Here is a 19430-nt window from a genome sequence, read left to right as displayed (position 1 = left end):
TGGAAAAATTGTGGCGTCCCAAATGGGTGAAAGGGTTGGAAATGACCATATATACACACTGTCACTTCTCAAAGTCAGTCATACACAAAGGAGCAAAAATGCTCCAGGAAATCAAATTTGTAACTAACACTCAGCAGCTTCACAATCCTTGCCCTCAAATCAGATTTATTTGGGAATATCATCATAGGAAATATGGACAAATACAGCAGAATAAAAACACACAGTTGTAGATTGCCTTCTTGAAAATGAAATAAAAAAAATACTGGCTAGATCATAACCCATAGCAATATTACATAATATATCTGTCATATATCTCAAGATAAAAGTACAAAATAAAACTCTTGAGGGCTCATTTATAGCTCCAGCTCATCAGTGTGCTTAATGCAGGGTACACGCCCAGAATGCTGTGGGAGAGATGCAGATACAAACACCATTTCTTAGGGCCCCATGCAGTGTTTTGGTAGCGCAGCCTTACAGGTTTCAGAGATAAAACTACTGTTCAGGGAGAGGTTCTCTCAAGAAGCCTTTCTCCTGTATGAACCCAAATTTCACCCAGCCCAAAGCCTTAACCAGTATGTGTTGGCTCTATTGGTCTTTTCCATCAAAGAAAATTTCTCCTCATCCAAACAACACACCAAGCTTTGGGTCATGTCCAGGCAAAATCTTGCTAAGAATAAAGGAAGGAAGAAAGAAAGAGAATCAGCTGGCATTAACAAAAAACTAAAGACTCTTCTTGTATTTCAGTAACATCTACCACAGTGATAAAATCTGAATACAAATGAGCAAATAGGATTATTTATAGAAAAATCACTCTTCTATCCTAAAGAATGATATCTGCAGGCAATGAGCACCTCGTGTGAGACCAGGAGCTCCTTCTAGCTTCTGCAGTGGGAGATCGTGGTGCTCACTATGACAACAGGACACTGAGAGCCCCACAGGGTGCTTCAAGCTCTCTGCAGAATCTGTTATATTTTCTGCTTGAATTTCCAGGTGAAAATTTTTGCGGAGTAATAAATCTCAATGGGATAGAGACACAGAAAAAAACTTCTAAGTTCAACTATGGTAAAAGTCTGAAAGTGAAAATACAATATAAAGATTAAATTCTGATTGCTTCAGACTTTCAGTCTCAGTGAATCATAAATTACCATGTTGAAAAACAGTCAGTAGCAAGTATCTAACTGGCCCAGTTTTTAAAGATAGTAGTTTTTTGTTCTTTTCAAATTTGGTGGGAACTATAGATGATCTACTTATCTAAAATAAGTTTCTGACTTCTCAGATCTTAATCAAAAGATTTTCCACTGCCACAGCATATGGCAACTTACAATTAAAAAAAGTCTGATATGACCATTAAATTTCTTCTCTTGTCATAAGGACAATAAGAAGCCATAAGATGGTTTACATTTTATTACAAAGGAAAAAAAAAAGAGTCCAACATTCCCAAAAAAGGATGCAAAGGTGCACAGAGAGGTCCAGGCTACTAATAATTTGCTCAAACACCAGCAGAGAATATATAAATTCTTAACTCTTAGCAAAAAAATATTGATTGCCTTATAACATCTATGATACAATTTCATCTGTTAACATTTCATTCGTTAACGGCACTGTACAGAAATTTGTCCATGCTAAATACAAGCCTTGGACCAGATACACAAAACAATTTAAATGTATTTTTTACATCCTATATGCACAAACATTTCTTAAGTTAAAACTATGCATACTACTTATGCATAGCACATTATATGGCTTACATATTCAATGACAGGAATTCCACCTTTTGGCATGCCCTTGTCCCAGGGCTCAGAGCTTACACTGTTCCCAGCTCAATTTTGACTGCTCTGCTGTCAGAAAAGAGACAGTCAACAGGTATGGACGTGTAAGGGTCAGCAAAGGAGATTGGTTCATGATTCCTTCTTCAATCGGACAAAGCGTGCCCTTGTTGAGGTGGAGCCTGATCATGCTGAGCTCTGGTTGGATGCCTGAAGCAGCAGATGAACAGCACACAGGTGTCAATCGCCCTTGGCACAGAGGACAGTGCCACTGCCCCACAAGTCCCCTTCAGAGTGGACCATGGCTGATCAGAAAGACTTTTTGTTCAGTGAGGTAATAACCACAGGGTCCGAAAAGGAGAACAGGGAGTGCAGCATCTGGAGCCACCTGAGTGCCTACAACCTGAACGGGAGCCTAGAAGTTTCCTAGCAGGTTCCAGCAGAGGGAAATGAGGCTGGCTGCAGCTGTGTAAGACACCCAGACAAATCAGGAGGGGTCATGTGCAGCTCGAGGGAAGAAGAGATGAAAATGCAGTTTCTTTACGGGCACAGTTTGGGCTGGAGGGCTCATTCTGAGGCTTCTTGCAGAGGTAACTGCCTGTGTGCTGCTGTTTTTGCTGCCTCTCAAAAAGAAACAAACTCTAGCAAAGATGTTGAGCATATTGTCACCTTTGCATTTGAGATAAACCATGACATAAGGCCTCTGTGCCACCTTCCAATTCTGTCTGAGAGGCAACTCAACATTTTGCTGAGTGAAGCAACTTCCATGTATTTCTGTTGCTGTCTCTTCCACCCTACAAAACAATAAGTACCAGCTTCATGGTAGGGCTGACACCAGTGCTGTTGTCTTTCAAAATATTACATGATTCAGAACGTTTTAATCTTTAACACCAGATGCTATTCAATTAATTTTAAAGAGATATTTCAAATACTTTCAAATTTGTTCAATGCCAGTTCTTTCCATATGGCAGCCACTGCAGTGGGGAAGAATCTTCATTCGTGCAGGCTGGTCAGCGTAACTTTGCAACTTCCCTGTACAGTCTACAAACATTTATTTCCAGATATTTTAAGGAAGCTAACAAGTAGGACTTTTATGGTGCATGCAGCATGATTGCATGAACAAGTATCTAGAAACACATTTCATTTTGATTTTCCATTTTCATTGGACACCAGCAGCAGTGACACGCAACAGCAATCCCAGGCGGATGACAAACATCATGTTTTCACATGTCTCGTGATTAACTGGAAATGTCTGGTACCAGTGATGCAACAAAGCAAGGTCCAACTTTGGCTGAAAAGATTATTTTGGCTAGTTTAAGAAAGCAGAATAGAAGAGGAAATAGCAACACAAAAACAACCGAAAACTTGCAAATTTTTAAGTGCCTTGAGTTACCAGCTCAGGGTTTTACATGTTACATTTTTGAACATTTTGTTCAATCACTCTCCACAGAAATAGGATGATCCAAGAACAAGTTGACAGGTAACAGCCTCTGAGATCATGAGGTAGGAGCAGCTAGAGTTCTTTTCTCCTGCAACAGAGGTCAAATGAGAATTCATAAACAAGAGATTTCTGATACTACTACTTCCAATATTCCAAATACTTGAATTGAGGATGAATTATCACATGTTCATTTAGTCTGACACTAAGGATTCAGCACTTAAAAGTGCTGGTTTTCCCTTCTTTATATTGAATTTTTTTAAGGTGACATTGAAAGTGGGGTATTCTGTGTCCCCATTTCAACATTTTGTAATATAAGCACAAGTGGGATGAAACAAGGAGGTTAAGAATAGCACTAAGCAAGCCTTTATGGTATAAAACACTCCCCATTGAAATAAAGAAATTACCAAATTACCTGTCCTGCCTGAGATGTCAGAAGCTTATAAGAAATAGCAAATCTAGTTCTGTACCAGTGCTTCTGTCTGCTCCGTGGCTTTTACAATATCTTCTGACTTACAGTGTTTAGGCTCACCTGGAAGATAAACAAACGTGATTGGCAACCTGAATGAGGAAGTTAACCAAATCAAGAGAATCTGCACAGCCATAGACAGACAGAATCTAGTTCCTCAAGATATTTTAAGGATAAAATGAGGTTTCAGTCACTGCTTCCTTTAATTGCTTTCTCACCAGAATAAGCATCAGCTTGAATTAAATAATCATTATGGTTTATCCACAAGGCAAAAGATAGAATGAAAGCAAGAGATCACAGCATGAAACAAAACTATGAAGACTTTTACATGAGTGTGAATAAAATGGGTTTGAGTTTGGTTCATTTTTTTTTTTTTGTTCTAGCTTACTGAAAGTCAAAATTCACCCTCTGCAAAGCGCTATTTAAATACTCTTTACCGTAAGCTTTCAAATCAGTCTAAGTTCCTCCCAGATAATGAAAGATGCCAGTGTCAGGTTCTAAGAACTAAATTCAATCAGATAGGAGAAATGACACAGAGTAACACAAGCAGCTTTCAAACTAAGTGATACAACATGAATCTCAGACAGTCATAGCATTAAACTGTTACTTAAACGATTCCTTCAGTTGCTTTGAATGAGTACAGCTGAGGAATTTATACACTGAGATGGTAGGTGTGGTACAATGTAGCAAACTCACAGTGTTATTTACTACCTACATATAGTAACTTCCCAGTTTTATTCACTTGATAGAGAGATCCCACCAGTAAGAACACTGAATGGAAAATGTCAGAAAGAAAAACCATAGAAGTCTCAAAAGTGGAAAAGATGACCTGGGAGAAGCTTAAAAGTTATAAAAAGTGAGGGGAATATTTTTGAAAGTCAGCAAACAAAGTTAGAAGTAACTGAAAGGGTAAGAAGATGATGTGTGATCTGAAAGGAAAATTTAAGGATGATGGCAAGTTGAAGAAGAGGCTGACAGTTCAGAAAAGAGAATAGGAATAGAGGAAAGAAAACTCAAGAGGACAAGCATGAAGAAAGAAGAAAATTAGTGAATCTGCCATGGCTTCATTGTAAACGAGTAAGAATTGCTACTGATTTTACCTTTGTTTCACTACCTTGAATGGTGGCAGTGTGCTGCCCACTCTGTAATGCAGACACAAGCAGATGGGCCATATTCCCACAAACAGCATCCTACACCACCCCTTATTTTCAATCAATTTTATGTAGGTGGAATAGAGACAACCAATACTTCAAAGGCTTTTAAAGTCTCAAAATTGGAATAACATTAATTAGAACAAGGACGTCTACAGATCTTTCAGCCTGTGGCTCTTTTTGGAGGGATTTAGCAAAACTATATTAGCATTATTATCCATAAAAACAACAACAACAACAAAAAAAAAAAAAAAAACAAAAAAAAAAAAAAAAAAAAACAAAAACAAACAAAAAAAAACCCAAAAAACCCCCCCCCCCAAAAAAGAGGGGTGAGAAGAAGTATGAAAGCAAAAGCTATTTATTTAAATATTTAGATTTTAAACTTGACACTTGAGTTTGTATAAGCCTTAAAACAAAACAATTCACAGAATCACAGAATATGCTGAGTTGAAAAGGACCCCCAAGGATCATCCTGTCCAGCTCCTGGTCTCGCTCAGCACTACTGTCAAGAATCACACCCTGTGCCTGAAAGCCTTATCCAAATGCTTCTTGAACTCTGTCAGGCTTGGGGCTGTGACCACTGCCCTGAGGAGCCTGTTCTGGTGCCCAACCACCCTCTGGGTGAAGAACCTTTTTCTAATATCCAACGTAAACCTCCCCAACATAACTTCAGGCCATTTCCTTGGATCCTGTCACTGTCACCACAGAAGAGATCAGTGCCTGCCCCTTCTCTTCCCCTTATGAGGAAGTTGTAACTGCAATGAGGTCTCCCCTCAGTCTCTTCTTCTCCAGGCTGAACAGACCAAGTAACCTCAGCTGCTCCTCATATGGCTTCTACTCCAGACCCTTCCCATCATGCGGCCTCCTCTGGAAGGTCCCTAAAAGCTTAATATATTTCTTATATTGTGCTATAAATTTCAAAAAACTAAACAGTAATTTCTAAGGCATATATAGTTTTCTGTTTGTGCATCCAGGTTTTTTTATGTGATAAAAAAAATGTGGTTGCTAATGGCTGGTATCTTATAAACCCTATCTTTTTTATAAACACATTATTTGCTTTTTTAATCTAGCCTTCCCTCCATCCTTGTCCCATGCATGACCATGGATGCCTTTCCTTAGTCCCAGGATCCTGGTTTAGCCAAGGAGCCCTGAGTAAGCAGGCAGCACAGCCATCTGCTCCCGCTCTGCTCGGACGCAGAGGGTTCCACACTCGCTGAGCTCCACGGGGCCACCGCTGCACCGAGCCGTCACCAAGCATTTGCCTGGCACAGGTGATCCCCAATGCCACCTGCAGCACCACAAATCAAACTGGCATGGTGTGGTGTGGATCTGCCCACTGCTGTTTAACCTGGCTGTTCTCCAGAGCTCTCACTGACTGTCTGCTGGTGGTGTTGAATGTGCTGCACACTCGGTGGGACTGGGCAGTCCTCTCCTGCCATATACAGTGAAGCTACTGGCAATCCATTTTATCACAAATTTATTATCTCCCTTGCATTTTGATATTAAGGATTAATGTGGCTATCATTACGAGTGAGAAGTTAAGTTTGACAATTAGCATTTATAAATCATTGAAATGTGGAGTCGTTTAATTAAACATAATCAGTTTTTAAAATTAATGTTCTAATTAATAAATCACTCAGGAGAAAAGGAAAATCATCACTTAAAAAAATCACCTTATAATAGTTTCATTTAATCTTGTACCATTCAATTAAATTAAAGTGAGATGATGGAAAGGGAAAAAAAGGTATTGTGGAGAAAAACAACATTCAGTCTCAACTGCAGTGGTTGTAACAGCGACGCTCCAGTCTTCCCTTTGCACCAACCTGGACCCAGGGCAGAGCTACTCCTGTCACTAAAATGTGATGGTCTACAAGAACTACATCTAGAATGAGATGTGACACAAAAAGCAGAAAACAGCCCCTTTTTAATTTTTTTTAAATGGGGAAGCCCCTCATCATAGCACATCCAAACATTCATTGACAGCTCCCAAGAATGCACATACATCATCTTCCCATGGTCCCCAACTTCTATAATTGAATCACAGAAAACTTAACTGGATTTTTTTGCTCTAAAAGACAGAACAATGACAGCTAACATATGAAACTTCAACTTGAACAACCATGTTGCTTTTTTTTTTTCCTTTTTATCTCACCCTCCCAGCCGCAGGTGCTCACTTCTCCACCTCAGGAGTCAGCAAGCACTCTGGACATCCCCTTAGCCTTCTACTCCCCCATCCTCAGTACAGAAACTGCAAAAGTATAGAAGTCTTCTTGGAAGAAACATGGAGAGTGTCCTGACAGATGTATGGTGTTTCTTAGAATACTCAAATAAGTCTAATTTGTGAAACAGGGAAAGGTCCTGTGTTTGCTACCTTCTGCTTGCTTGAAGCAGCATTCCATTGAAAATGTCTGGCCTTGGTTGAAAGAGTCCTGTCTGGATCCACTGGATATCAATAGAGGTGCAAAAACACTATTAAAAACATAATGGCTTCTTACTCATTTAATAAATTTTGCAGTTTGAAGTTTTAAAGTACAATGCATGCTCTAAAAAATTTCTTGCCTTAGAAAACAAATGAGATTAGCATTTTATAAGATAAGAAATCTCTGTTCTCATTGGAAATGTGGAAGGTAAAGATTGACATGGCAACAGACTGAACTAACTGTGTGCTGAGTTGTATCTGATCTCAAACATCATTTTTGTTGGTCAGCCATCTGAAGACCCACAAGTACAGCTACACCACAACTACCTTCTGCCAAGTCTGAAAGATAACAGATGCAGCTTTTCCTACAGCATTCCTCATCCAGGAGATGGGGAACTTCTCTAAGGCACTTAATTTAAGTTGAGCTTTAATACAAACCTGTTGTAAAAAATACATGTCAAAAGATAAAACGTCAGTTATTAGACAACTTCAAATGCTGTGAAAGTAATTTTAGTGTAAATATTTTGATTTAGGGCCCTAAATTAACCATCTGTTATTTCTGATGGAGAAAAATCTGTCAACAATAAAAGCATGGAGCCATGGAATGTGGAAATCTAGAGTAAGTGGGAGTTCTCCATAAAAAGGTTTTTTTGAGAAATATGCCAAGTCATATACTCATGCCTAAGTGAAGCATTATAAGCACTTCAGTGTTGCTGCTCAGACAATGCCATACTTCTGGCACAATATTGCAAGGCTTACTGTCATTACAGCATTAATGAGTTTCATATTTTAAGTAAAAGTGAGGAAAAGAAGTGTCATTATATCCTTGATTATTCTTACTACTCTAATGCCTCAAAGCTTAGTCTAACTACAAGCAAACTCATAAAATATAATGAAGATGTACAGAGTCTTCCTCTTCCTTTGATTTCATCTATTCCTCATTGCTTGGGCTTGTTGTCCTTGATGCTGTGTTGCAATCTCCAGATACTAGACATGGTCATCTTGTGATAAAATACTTGCACTCTAAAAACATATTCTGACACTTTAGCAATTTTCTGGCTCCACTTGTCTAGCAGCTACAGTCAAGAGACTGATCTTCCTGATTAAGTGAATGACACAGTCCCATGACTACTACAGTTGCCAAATTCTATCTACTTAAACTTAACTCTTAGATTCACACTATGTTTGGTACAAAGGATGTGGTTTACAAAATAGCAATCATATTAGGTGCCTAAACTAAGGGGAACAAATATTAATAGTGTAATTACTTATTCAAAAAGAAAATGTTAGATAGTTCTGTTCTGAAAGTTTACCTTATTCTCCAGTAACAAATGGCTATTTAATTGTAAATATATATCTTTAAATTATTCTAAAACCATTCTTCAAGTTCAACTAAAGTATATTCTCTAAAGAATGTTCTAGTGCATCTCAAATAGCTGATATCAAGAAGTTGATATTTGTTTATATGCTTCTACTTGATGTTTTAGGATACTACCACTTTTACATGGGCCTGAAGAAACTGTCCTATGCTGGTGGTTTGTACAACACCTTATCTCAATATTTTACATTGCTGTTGATGTTTGACAGGGGATACCAGACACTGCTGCAGCTTCACCCTGGACAGCTTGATTAGACTGGCTTGTGCTCTGTGATGAAGCATTACCATTCAGTGGGTCTGTATTCTGGGTCTCTTGCTGAGCATCGCTGAGATCTTTCTGGTTCAGATCAGAGTTAGTGCATTTTTCTGAGCTGGATTCATCACTCAGAGGAGTTTCAAAAGAGACTACTTGTAGGACAATGGATCTGGGAGGACAGGTTGTACCATCACTCCCCTGACTACTCTCATTTTGTGTCCTTGTTGCCTCTTCCTGTAACTGTGCATCTGTGGAATTTCTGCTTTGGTCTTTTTCCTGTTCACCAACATTTTTCACAAGTTCTTCTACAAAGAGGGAACAAAATAGGTGAATTAGATAAGAAGGATATGCCACAATTTTTTGATTTCAGAGTAGTGACATATAGAGCTGCACACAGGAACACTGTGAACATCATTTTCTGCATGAGGCCATGCCCACTGTGTTTAATATGGGTCAGATCCTGCTCCTGATTGCACGACTGCAGCTGAACTGTAGTGGTCCTCTTTCTGGTTTGATGTCTAACATGTACCTTTTTTTGGCCATAATACAGGACAAGGAGCATCATCAGATAACAGTAACCTGAAGGATGGGAGCAGGAGGACCCCTTGCTGCAAGCATGTCCCTCTCTAGTGGTGTTTACTGACACAGGACTAGGAAGAGCAGAGCTCATCAGTTCTTCAAGAGAGAGAGGGCATGGAGGGGAATGCCCTGCTTGGAATGGGGCAGGCATCAGAGCTGAGGGGAAGCCCTGCAGGAAATTGGCCTATCAACCTGGAAAAGTCCAAACCATCAAGTTGGGAACAATCTGGAACAAGCTCTAGGAGGTTATGCATGCGCTGTCCACTACTGCTGCCATTCCGGCTAAAGGCACATCTAGAATGGGAAGGAACAGATATGGAGGAAATTGCACTTCAGGGGACAGCAGCAACAGGAAAAAATAATGTTTGTGGAAGGCTCTACTCTTTACTTTATTGCAGAGGCCTGGAGAACAGTACAAATTCAATGGCTCAGAGTAAAAGGAGAAAGAACATAACAGCACGGAGGTGACACTAGGAATAACTAGATGAAAAAGAAACAGAGAATGAAAAACTTGTGATCGCAGGTGAAGAGTCCAACAAAAAAATAAATGTACCATCTTCATGGAGGGCCTATTTTCTTGCTATTATAATCTGCATTTCATAAATTTAGATTTTAGAATCTGTACACTAGTATAGAAGATACCAAATACTGTCAATTTTAAAAGTTAGCATCGCAGTTTGAACAACATGGGCATAAAACAGCTGCATGATATAAACAGCTGCATAAAATTTCTAATTTGGATATTAGAAATTACTGAGGAAGGAAACCAAGCATTGAGATACTTATTAAGTTCAACTGGCAACTCTCAGAAACTCTGATTTTGAGTGATGAGTCCAAATCCAGGCCACAAGAGATTGCACATGACAACGGAAAGATAATCCAGACTGTAAGCACATTTTTATTGCTGTCAGCATTTGGCACCACCTCACTTTTCTAGATCCAGAGCAAAGTTCCCCCTGAAGTACAATTTGGTCTGTGAAATGGGATGGAAGGGAACATCTTCAAACCTGAACTGATGTACTGAAGCATGGAATTATTAATTTCCTTTTTTGTCATTTTTACTTTCTAGTATACTTTTTTAAAAAATCAACAACTTTAAAATTTGAGCAATTTCTACACTGTTAAACCATTTTTTCCAAAACTTTAGAGTCCTGTTTGGTATAGATTCCAAATCTTCTGAAACTTGGACAGGTGGTCTTTTTCTACAGACTTCAATGTAGTTTTTACAAAGAAGAGGTTGGGTTAAAGCCATTGAGAAATATGTATATGGAAGTTAATGCAAGTTATGTTAAATCTAGAGACATTATTTAAAGCACCTGTCACTCATGATATAACCTACCTACATAAAGCTTTTTTCTTAAGAAAGTGATTTATGTGCCATATTTGCCTCCAAATGGCACAACTACAGCATTTTTCCTTAGCTTCATAAAAAAACCCAAGAAAATTAAAAAAAAAAAAAATTTCACATGCTGTTCAGCTGCATCAGTAAGTTAACAAAAGAAGAGCTGAACAATGAGCACACATAAAACTGATATTAATGTAGCTCACGCTGGTGAGATTTTTTTAACCAAAAAGCTAGTAAGAAGAAAGTATTTTTCTCACTGAATGTTGTTTTAGGACTATTCCAGACAGAACTCAGGTGTGTCTTGGTGTAACTGGATGGCTGACCATTTTATTCTCATATAAGAAAGCTCAGAATATTAATACATGCAAAATCCACTATTACTTTTTGTTCATAAAGCTGAATATCTAAACTTAAAATTGTTCTTAATCACTCTCTACCAAACTTAAACTGGCAAATGAAGCTTAAGAGTTTAATCATATCAACTCTGATGGCTTGCTCCTGACTTACGTTATGATGGTCTCCAATTTCTATGACTGTCCTTGAGATGATCTCAAATTTGTCTGTTTAAGGATACCTAAGCCAGAGCCAAACTCTAACTCAGGACTAACTGATGGATGGAGCTTTGAAATGAAGTATCTCTGCACCAAGATACACTTGGTGTAAGCTGTTAATCTTAATACACCAGGTAAAAGTTATGCCTTTTGCATTTAAACTGGTATGAGACTACAGGACCACCACCAGGAGTGGCTGGTGGGAGTGACTGAGGCTGAGAAACCTCAAGTACAAAATTCTCTATGATGATGTCACAAGTGTCATTAAGAGCCCCCTCTGTTTTCTTAGTATTAGTCTGTCACCTGCTGTGTTCTGACTTGCTTTGCTCCACTCAGCTTTAATCCACTGCTAGAAAGATGAAAAATACTGGGCTCTTGTAGTGTGTCAGCCACTTGTGAATATGCTAAATGTGATGGGAAAATACAGATTTCTGCTTTCTATAACAGCTAATAATTGTACTCTATATAACATGGGACCCTTATACAGCATATAATACTTGGAATTCTCTATAATTTCTGCTGTCCTATATCACTTTGATGAAACAGAATTATCTAGCAGTCTAAATGAGGCTGAGACTGGGACAGTGACCAAATTAATAGAATTCAAACAGGGCAGTGCTAAATTAATCCTACTAGTGTAAGAGAAATGGAGCTGGCATGATGTCTGGCCGCCACTGCTGTGCAGGAAGAATTGTAATAAAGACTGTGGCAGTCTCTGCCTCCAGCCAGCCACAAAATGCCAGGACCCTCTGAGGGCAGTGGGCCAGGCTGCTGCCCTTCACCCTGCACTGGGCTTCTGGGAAGAGCAAGCTCCACCTTCCTATGAGAACATTACCATGGCCAGCCAGAGATGGAAATGGAGTATGCTAAATGAACCAGGTGATCTGGCATTTGCAATATGCCAGTCTCAATATTCAATATGACTAAATAGATTAATAAGATATAAAACATTAAACAATCATCCATCTTGGCTCTCAGAAAATTTTTTGTGTTTTGGGGTGTGTCTGTTAGGCACTGAAGAGCTCAGGGACTGTCACAGCCATTCAGATAAAGGCAGGCAGGAGAATGTTGTGCAGTGCAGTCAACTCAGGGTATGTGTTGTTCTTGTTGCTTCTGATTTTCCTCTCTCTGCTTTAACTTGGCAGAAGTGCCAGGAGCCAGGCCTGTTTATGTATTTTTCAGCTGTTGGGTTTATTTTCTTTACAAGAATCCAAGTATTATTCAGCTAAATTTGTGTGAATTCCTCTATAAAATGAATGGTTTCTACTAATCCTTCTCATGAAAGACTGTGCTTTAAGGCAGGGAAGAGCACAGAAATGCAGAACAGTCCTTTATGAGAAGCAATAATGGTATTTTACACAAACATGATAGAAAAGGTGTCCTTCTTCCATTGTGTTCAGGCTGTTGGCAAAATAACTGTAATATAATATTTAGTTTGGAAAACTGGCAGGACTCGTAAGGCAATTGCCAAATTTCAGAATAGGTGAAAAATTCTGGTACTCAGTAATTTTGTGTTTGCAGAAAATGTGTTAACTAGAGAAGGCAACTTCTTTCCTCTCCTAATTATTTTTATTATTATTATACTCTTTTTTTCATGAAGTCACTAGGGGTTTTTGTTTTGTTTTTCACTTAACGAGTATAAGAAAATTTAATTGATTTCTTTAAGTTCTTTTTTTTTATTATTGCTTGCTGGAGTGAATGGGAGCAGTGAATCCCTATCAGTCCAATGAAAGATTACCATGTCCATGAAACACTAAAACTGTCACAAGACTCAATCTCTAGCCCCTGGCTGGAGGAGTCTGTGGTGTCACCCAAGTACCCCAGAGGCCCTGGAGGTTCTGTACTATCAACTACAACACTGCTTTCCAGCAGCCCTCTTTCTTACTGCCTATGTGTGCAGCCACACTTTCAGGACATGGTCCAAGTGGTGAGGAAGCTTTGCTACATTTTGGAACTTTCTCTTCTGTGTATGTCCATCAACTTTCTTTTCCTTACCTTTCTGTAGTACACAAAAGAGGATTCAACTGCTGTGACCTGCACAGCACATGGCTTGTAAATTACCTTCCTCTTTACAGCAACTGCATCACTTGAGCAAGTCTTGATTTAACAGGAATAGAGAGGAAAAACACTAAAGCCACGTGCAAGCAGGACATCTCAAACCAGCTAATGGCAGTGACTGTAAATCCCAGTAAAACAAATATTTGCTCAATCACACTGCTATTTTCATTGGCTGTGTTGAAAATAAGCTACAATTCTTAACCCTTACAGAAAGATATGATGACATGAAAGTTTTAACAATTAGAAAACTACTGAATTAGAGAGGAAAGCTGTTTATCTTCACTAAGAATTAAATTATTTGAGGACTCTGTAATGGAGAATGCTGCTGGATGTTATGGAATCTCTGTGTATACTATGACATACTTTGATTTCTAGGTTTGTCTGCCTTTTTTTACTGTAAAACGAAATTCCAGAAAGCAGTGACAAAACACCAAAACCAGGACAAGATGGGAAAGAAATGTACCTTTCTACAAGACATGTTCTCACATCAGCCATTTTAAAGAGAAAATTAAAAGACCAGGACATAGCATCAAAATTCTGCAGAGAAGGAGAGGACTGATCCTGTTGTCTCTGGAACTACCAAGTAAGTCTAAAGATGTGTCCGAAAGTTCCCAAACAACCATGATTATCCCCAACCAACCTGCCATTTTCAAACCCAAGAAAATATTGCAGTAATCCACAGAGTTATTTAGATACTGATTCCTTCCACTTTCAACTCATCACAAAAATTTCATAACAGTTATATCAGAAGCATATAAAACCACTGCCAACCATGTAATCCAGTGGCACTTAATGTTATAGCATTATGTCATATAGAAAAAGTAGCAAAGACTAAATTAGCTAATTAAATCAAAACTTTTCACTAAAGGACTTGGTTAAAAATAACTTGTGGGTTTATGGTTTCCTAGGGTTGCTCCCTCACCTTCTACTTCTCTTTTGCTGTTAAGCTGTAAGCACAGGGGATTGAATGCTGGAGATTTTGGGACAGGGAATGGAAGGGACATGCTGCTGTGATCCTGCTAGAGGGAAGAGGTGCTTTAAGTGATGTAGACTGTCATATGCAGGGATGGGCCAGCTCTCTGATGTGTACTCCAGGGAGATATAAAACAGATTCCATTATTAGGTCAGTTACCATTCCTTAGTCTGTGATTTACCAGATATTGCCAACACCAAACATTTCTTCCAACTCTTAGCTCAGCCCACTCCTTGCACTTACTCAGACCATGCTGAAAAGTTCTTCTTTTCCCACTTAACACGTTTCTGAATTAGTTCAGAAACTGCTTATGACCTAAACATTTTAGCACTGCAATTAAAATCACTGTCACTGATACTAGATGGGACTCCTTTAGCCTCCTGAATTGATTACTTTCCAACAGAATAAAACCGTCCATTAGGGTAGATTTCATGTGCCAAACTGTCAGTCAGTTTCTGTGACTGTCACACACATCCTCCCACGGCCCGCCCTTCCTAGCGGCTGCTAAGTCACATTAACATGCTATCAGATCATCACTCTCAGATTTTCACATTTCAGCAGCTGCTACTCTCTTCTTGTTAGTGAGTCTGCAGAGAAAATCTTTCAGACAAAATGGAACAGAACCCTGTGGTTATTGTGACTGGAAGTATGCAGAACTGAAAGTGCCCGAGGGGAGCCTGCAGGTACCATGCACAGGTCTTTCAGAAGAGACATTTGTTATTCAAAATTGCTGCCCATGGGAGAAAAAAAGCTAATCTCTACTCCGAAGATGCAGTAGTTGTTATTTTGTCACATTTTTAGCATCAAAATTAAGCAGAGGCCAGTGTGAGAGACTCGTTCAGCCTCACATATTTTTCATCCCACCTTGATGAGGTCGGTCATCCCAGGCATACGCTTTCAAGCCATGCAGCCCAGTGCACTGACAGAATTATTGAGGAAAGCATTTGTCACTGATGTCTTTCCATACAGATAACTTAAACTTGGGTAAGGTCCTGTAACACTTAATTCTTTAGAAAAGCTACATAAGCATAAGATGAAAACAATAAGTTTGTAATCCAACTGTTGTTGTATTATCCTGAAGATGGGCCCATTTGATTGGCAGCTGGACTTTTGGTGTGCTGTTCTGCATACCCTTGTGTTGTCATATGACCTCAGGTGATTGTCCTGAGCTGCCTGTGCCTCTTTCTGTTCATTATAAACAAATTAATGATATTTTTTATCCCTGTAACCTTATTTAAAATGATAACTACTGAAGAGATTAAAGCATGTAAATCAGCAAGCATGATTATTAGTCAAGCATTATTATTACCCTTACATTCTGTTAAGAGTACTTGAGCTTGCCAAGCACAGACCAATTTTATTAGTAAATCTTTGGAACATTTTCATAGAACAAATGAAGTATGAGTAAAGGAATAAACATTGTATTTTTAAAATATTAAATAACTGTGTTGCAACTGTGTTCTAAGAAGGGCACCATGAATGATCTTACATGTAGTTAAATCTTTCCTGATAAGTTTTATGCTTCTTACAGCTTTCTCAGTAGGTCAAAAACTTTCAGACCTTAAAATCCACTCAGAACACATATTCTCTAATGAAAGAACCTCTCAGTTACATCTGAGCACATTTACTGTCCATTTGCTACAATACAATAATTGCAAACAGCAGCAGCCATCAACAATATGTATTGAAAAAAGCACAGGATGAAATACTATCTTCATCACTGTGTTGAGTTGAACAGAAACAGATTATCTGGTGATTGGGGCTTGGAAAATTAATTAAACACCAAGGCTTTCAGATTAGAATCCCAGATGTTTGATCATTATGATAATTCCCTGTTAACAGCACTCCCCGAAAGGCCTGAGAAACATTCCTCTAATTCTCCAGTGGTGAAAGGTTGAAGACCCTTAGGCTATAGAGCACTGAGCTACTCTGCATCAATTACACAAGACATTTTTAGCAAAAAAAATGCCTTTTTAGCAAAGTGGAGCTATCCTATTTACTGAGCCTTCTGTTAAGGAGGCTTTCAAACAGCTGCCTAGGTAGATAAAAACTTCCCTTACTAACACAGGCCTTTCCAAAAAGCACACTATTCCTTGCACAAGCTACTTGCTCTGAATCAAGTCTCAACAGCAACTGTCTTTTCAGGGAGAGGTAGCACCAGCACCTCCAGGACAGCTTCCCTGTCAACAGCACTGTCAGTGAGAATTAGTCTTTTCCTCTGGATTCCTGGCATAGGAGTCAGACCATCCTCTCTGGCTCGTGCTAAGGGAGCCCTTGCTCCAGCTGAACTTCCTCCCACCAGTTCTACATGCGGCACCTTATCCTGAAAAGCTGGCATAAGTTCAGATCATCCTCAGGAAATTATATGGAATATTGCTAGTTTCCTTTCTGTACTCCTTGTGCATCTGCAGTACTACATTTTATAGAGACAACTTCTCCTGAGCTTCTGAACTAAACTCGGAACAATATCTGGTGTTTGCAGAGCCCATTGACAAGAATGCAGATGGTTCCTTTAACAGCACAAGCTCTGTTTGTCGTAGTCAGCTCAGGAAGTGTGTTTGAAGATCTACACCAGGAACCAGCCTGTTTACTACCACAACATAGTCCTCATACATGTGACCTCCTCCGTGCATTCAGCAAGTTGTGACTTGTCATAAATTATCTGGCTGGGAACAATGATAGCACTGCTTTCTCTCAGTACATGCTCCTACTAACATGCAAATAAAACACAACTTCATACATATGCCCAAAGCAGCCTACAGATTTTTCATCAAGCATGGAGTCAGAGAAGGTAGCATGAGATACAGACAAAATGGGAATAATCATCTGAAGTTCAAGGGCTCAGGTTATTGACTTACAAGCTTAGTCAAACTTGATTAATCTGAAAAGGATTTCAAGTGGAAGGGGGATGTATTACAATATTTTTATTCTTTACTAGATGTTCATTTTGCACAGCCTGATTAAGGATTTTCAGCCTTTGAAGGGTACAGCTGTAGAGCAGATACACTGAACCAGTTGAAGAACTGGTTGAACTTCCTTTTCCATTTAGTGGCAAGGATTACATGCTACCTCAGAAAGTCCTCTACAGAAAGCTATTGTTACTTAACAAAGAACTCTTATACAGCAGTCCTCAGGGCCGACGTATGGACTGTGGATGCAGACATTCCATTCCAAATGAATGGAAAATATAACTTCCACAAAACCTATATAATCCACCTCACAGCTATTAATTAATAAAAACACCTTACTATCTGTTTACTAACAAAATATAAATGTGTACTCAAAAGTATTTGCATTATTCACAAAGTTTCCTCTACAGGCTGGCACCCTGAAGGTCTCTATGTCATGCTGCAAGTAGCCTCTTCGTGGCAGCAGATTTCTATAAATCTTTTCCTCACAGAGTAGTTCAAAAAACAGATTCAGATACAATAACACAGAGACAAAATTGTTCATCAGGCGCTGGCCCCAACACCAGCTATTTTCACTTACCCATCAGCTTCCCTAATGTATGTTTTACTGCAATTCCATAGTTCTGTTCAGGAAGTACTTAGACATGCTTCATTACTCAAGTTGATGGAGGAAAAGGAGGTTAGGACAACCACAATCTCAACAAAATCCATCGAGCCTTGAACATTAACATCTCTGATTGTCAGAGTACAAAGCATGCCCAGAGTTTCCTGGATTTTGCTGGGCCTCACATTGATATTGACTGCAACCTTACCTGAAGTAGTTTTTAAATCTCTTGCTGCAAGTAGCTTTGTGTTTTCAATGCCTGTCAACAGTCCAGTAAAACTGGGCTAAATATATCAGTAATTTATAAAGCACAGCAAAGCACCGGGAATGAAGTGGAAACAGTGCCCTTTGATAGCACTGTACCCCTCCAGAACAATATACCAAAAACTTGATGCACCAGAATCAAACTGGTTAGTTGTGTGTAACTGGAAATGGCAACGTTCTCCATTATGCCACATTGAAGGACCTTTCATTTCACCAGCAGAGGGCTGCTTGATTTCTGCAGGCTGTAGCTAAGTGGCCTTGGGCACTCTGATAGTCTCCTGTTATTACTGACCACTCCAAATTAGTAGTTTTTCCCTTTTGGCCAGCCACTATTGGTTGGGCAACACCAAAGGAAGCAATTGGTTATATAAAGCTTCTCAGGAAGAAAAGACAATATTAATGGAATCCTCTCCTCAGATGCCCCTTCCACCTGACTCTTTCAAACCTTTGTCACAAAAGATGTATGGAAGCTTACTCTTGATATCCTCCTAATGAGAATATTCATTTGCAATTTAGCACTAAATTGGATTTTATCACTGTTCAGCACTCTTTTTCTGCCTTGCCTGACACCTCTTTGAGAAAAAAGATGTTGATTTGGATGATGGGATGAAAGACAAAGCTGGCACTGGGTTCCAGGATATCATTCCCAGCTGTCAGTGTCAGGTCATGTACAGCAAGACCAGTCTCAGCAGTGAAATGCTATGCTGAATTATTTCAGGTACTTACTAGGAAATAACACAGACTTTGGACAAAATATTCCCAAATGGCATTCACTTAACCTAGAGCGAAGCTATAAACTCTTCTCAACAATTATCACTCAGGTGATTGAAAAACATTTCACTCAGGTAACTGTAATTTCAGGTAATTTTCAGGTATGGCTTATGAACTGAGATACTCGGTGCAGGTTTGGCTTTATTAACTATCTACTGGCAAATGAAGTGTCACTTTTGGTTTGCTTGGGCCTAATGCATGCAGTGATTGCCCAAATCTTTAGATCCACTGGGTCATTTAAATAATTGCCTACAGCATAGTCCCAAGAAGCCTGCAATACAGAATTTTGTTCCATACAGTGGGGAACAAATAGCATTTCTAATAGCAAAGTACAACTTTTATGTTTCTGAAGAAATGTGGCAGCATACACCACTTTGAATTGTTGATTTTGGCATTTAAAGCAGATGTCAGCATCAGTTACAATTAAAAGTGAAAGAATGCACATTTCTAAACCAGACCTCTAAAGATAAGCTGTGCAGCACAGAGCCTTATTGCATAG

General features: G+C 39.1%; 1 protein-coding gene across 2 annotated transcripts in view; it reads right to left on the bottom strand.

Moving 5' to 3' along the window:
- Positions 1–148: 148 nt before the first annotated feature.
- PDE1A (phosphodiesterase 1A) overlaps positions 149–19430 on the bottom strand; it is a 145399-nt gene continuing 126117 nt past the window's right edge. For both annotated transcript variants that reach the window (XM_053947818.1, XM_053947819.1), the window contains exons 14-15: positions 3620–3736; positions 149–3295 (exon numbers count right to left, since the gene is read on the bottom strand). In XM_053947818.1, the coding sequence (XP_053803793.1) occupies positions 3663–3736 (74 nt within the window). In that variant the 3' untranslated portion in view covers positions 149–3295; positions 3620–3662. The remainder of the gene's footprint in view (positions 3296–3619; positions 3737–19430) is intronic.

The sequence above is a fragment of the Vidua chalybeata genome, chromosome 7 (assembly GCF_026979565.1).
Source record: "Vidua chalybeata isolate OUT-0048 chromosome 7, bVidCha1 merged haplotype, whole genome shotgun sequence".
In the NCBI taxonomy this organism is placed as follows: Eukaryota; Metazoa; Chordata; class Aves; order Passeriformes; family Viduidae; genus Vidua; species Vidua chalybeata.
This window is presented reverse-complemented; position numbering and strand designations above follow the sequence as displayed.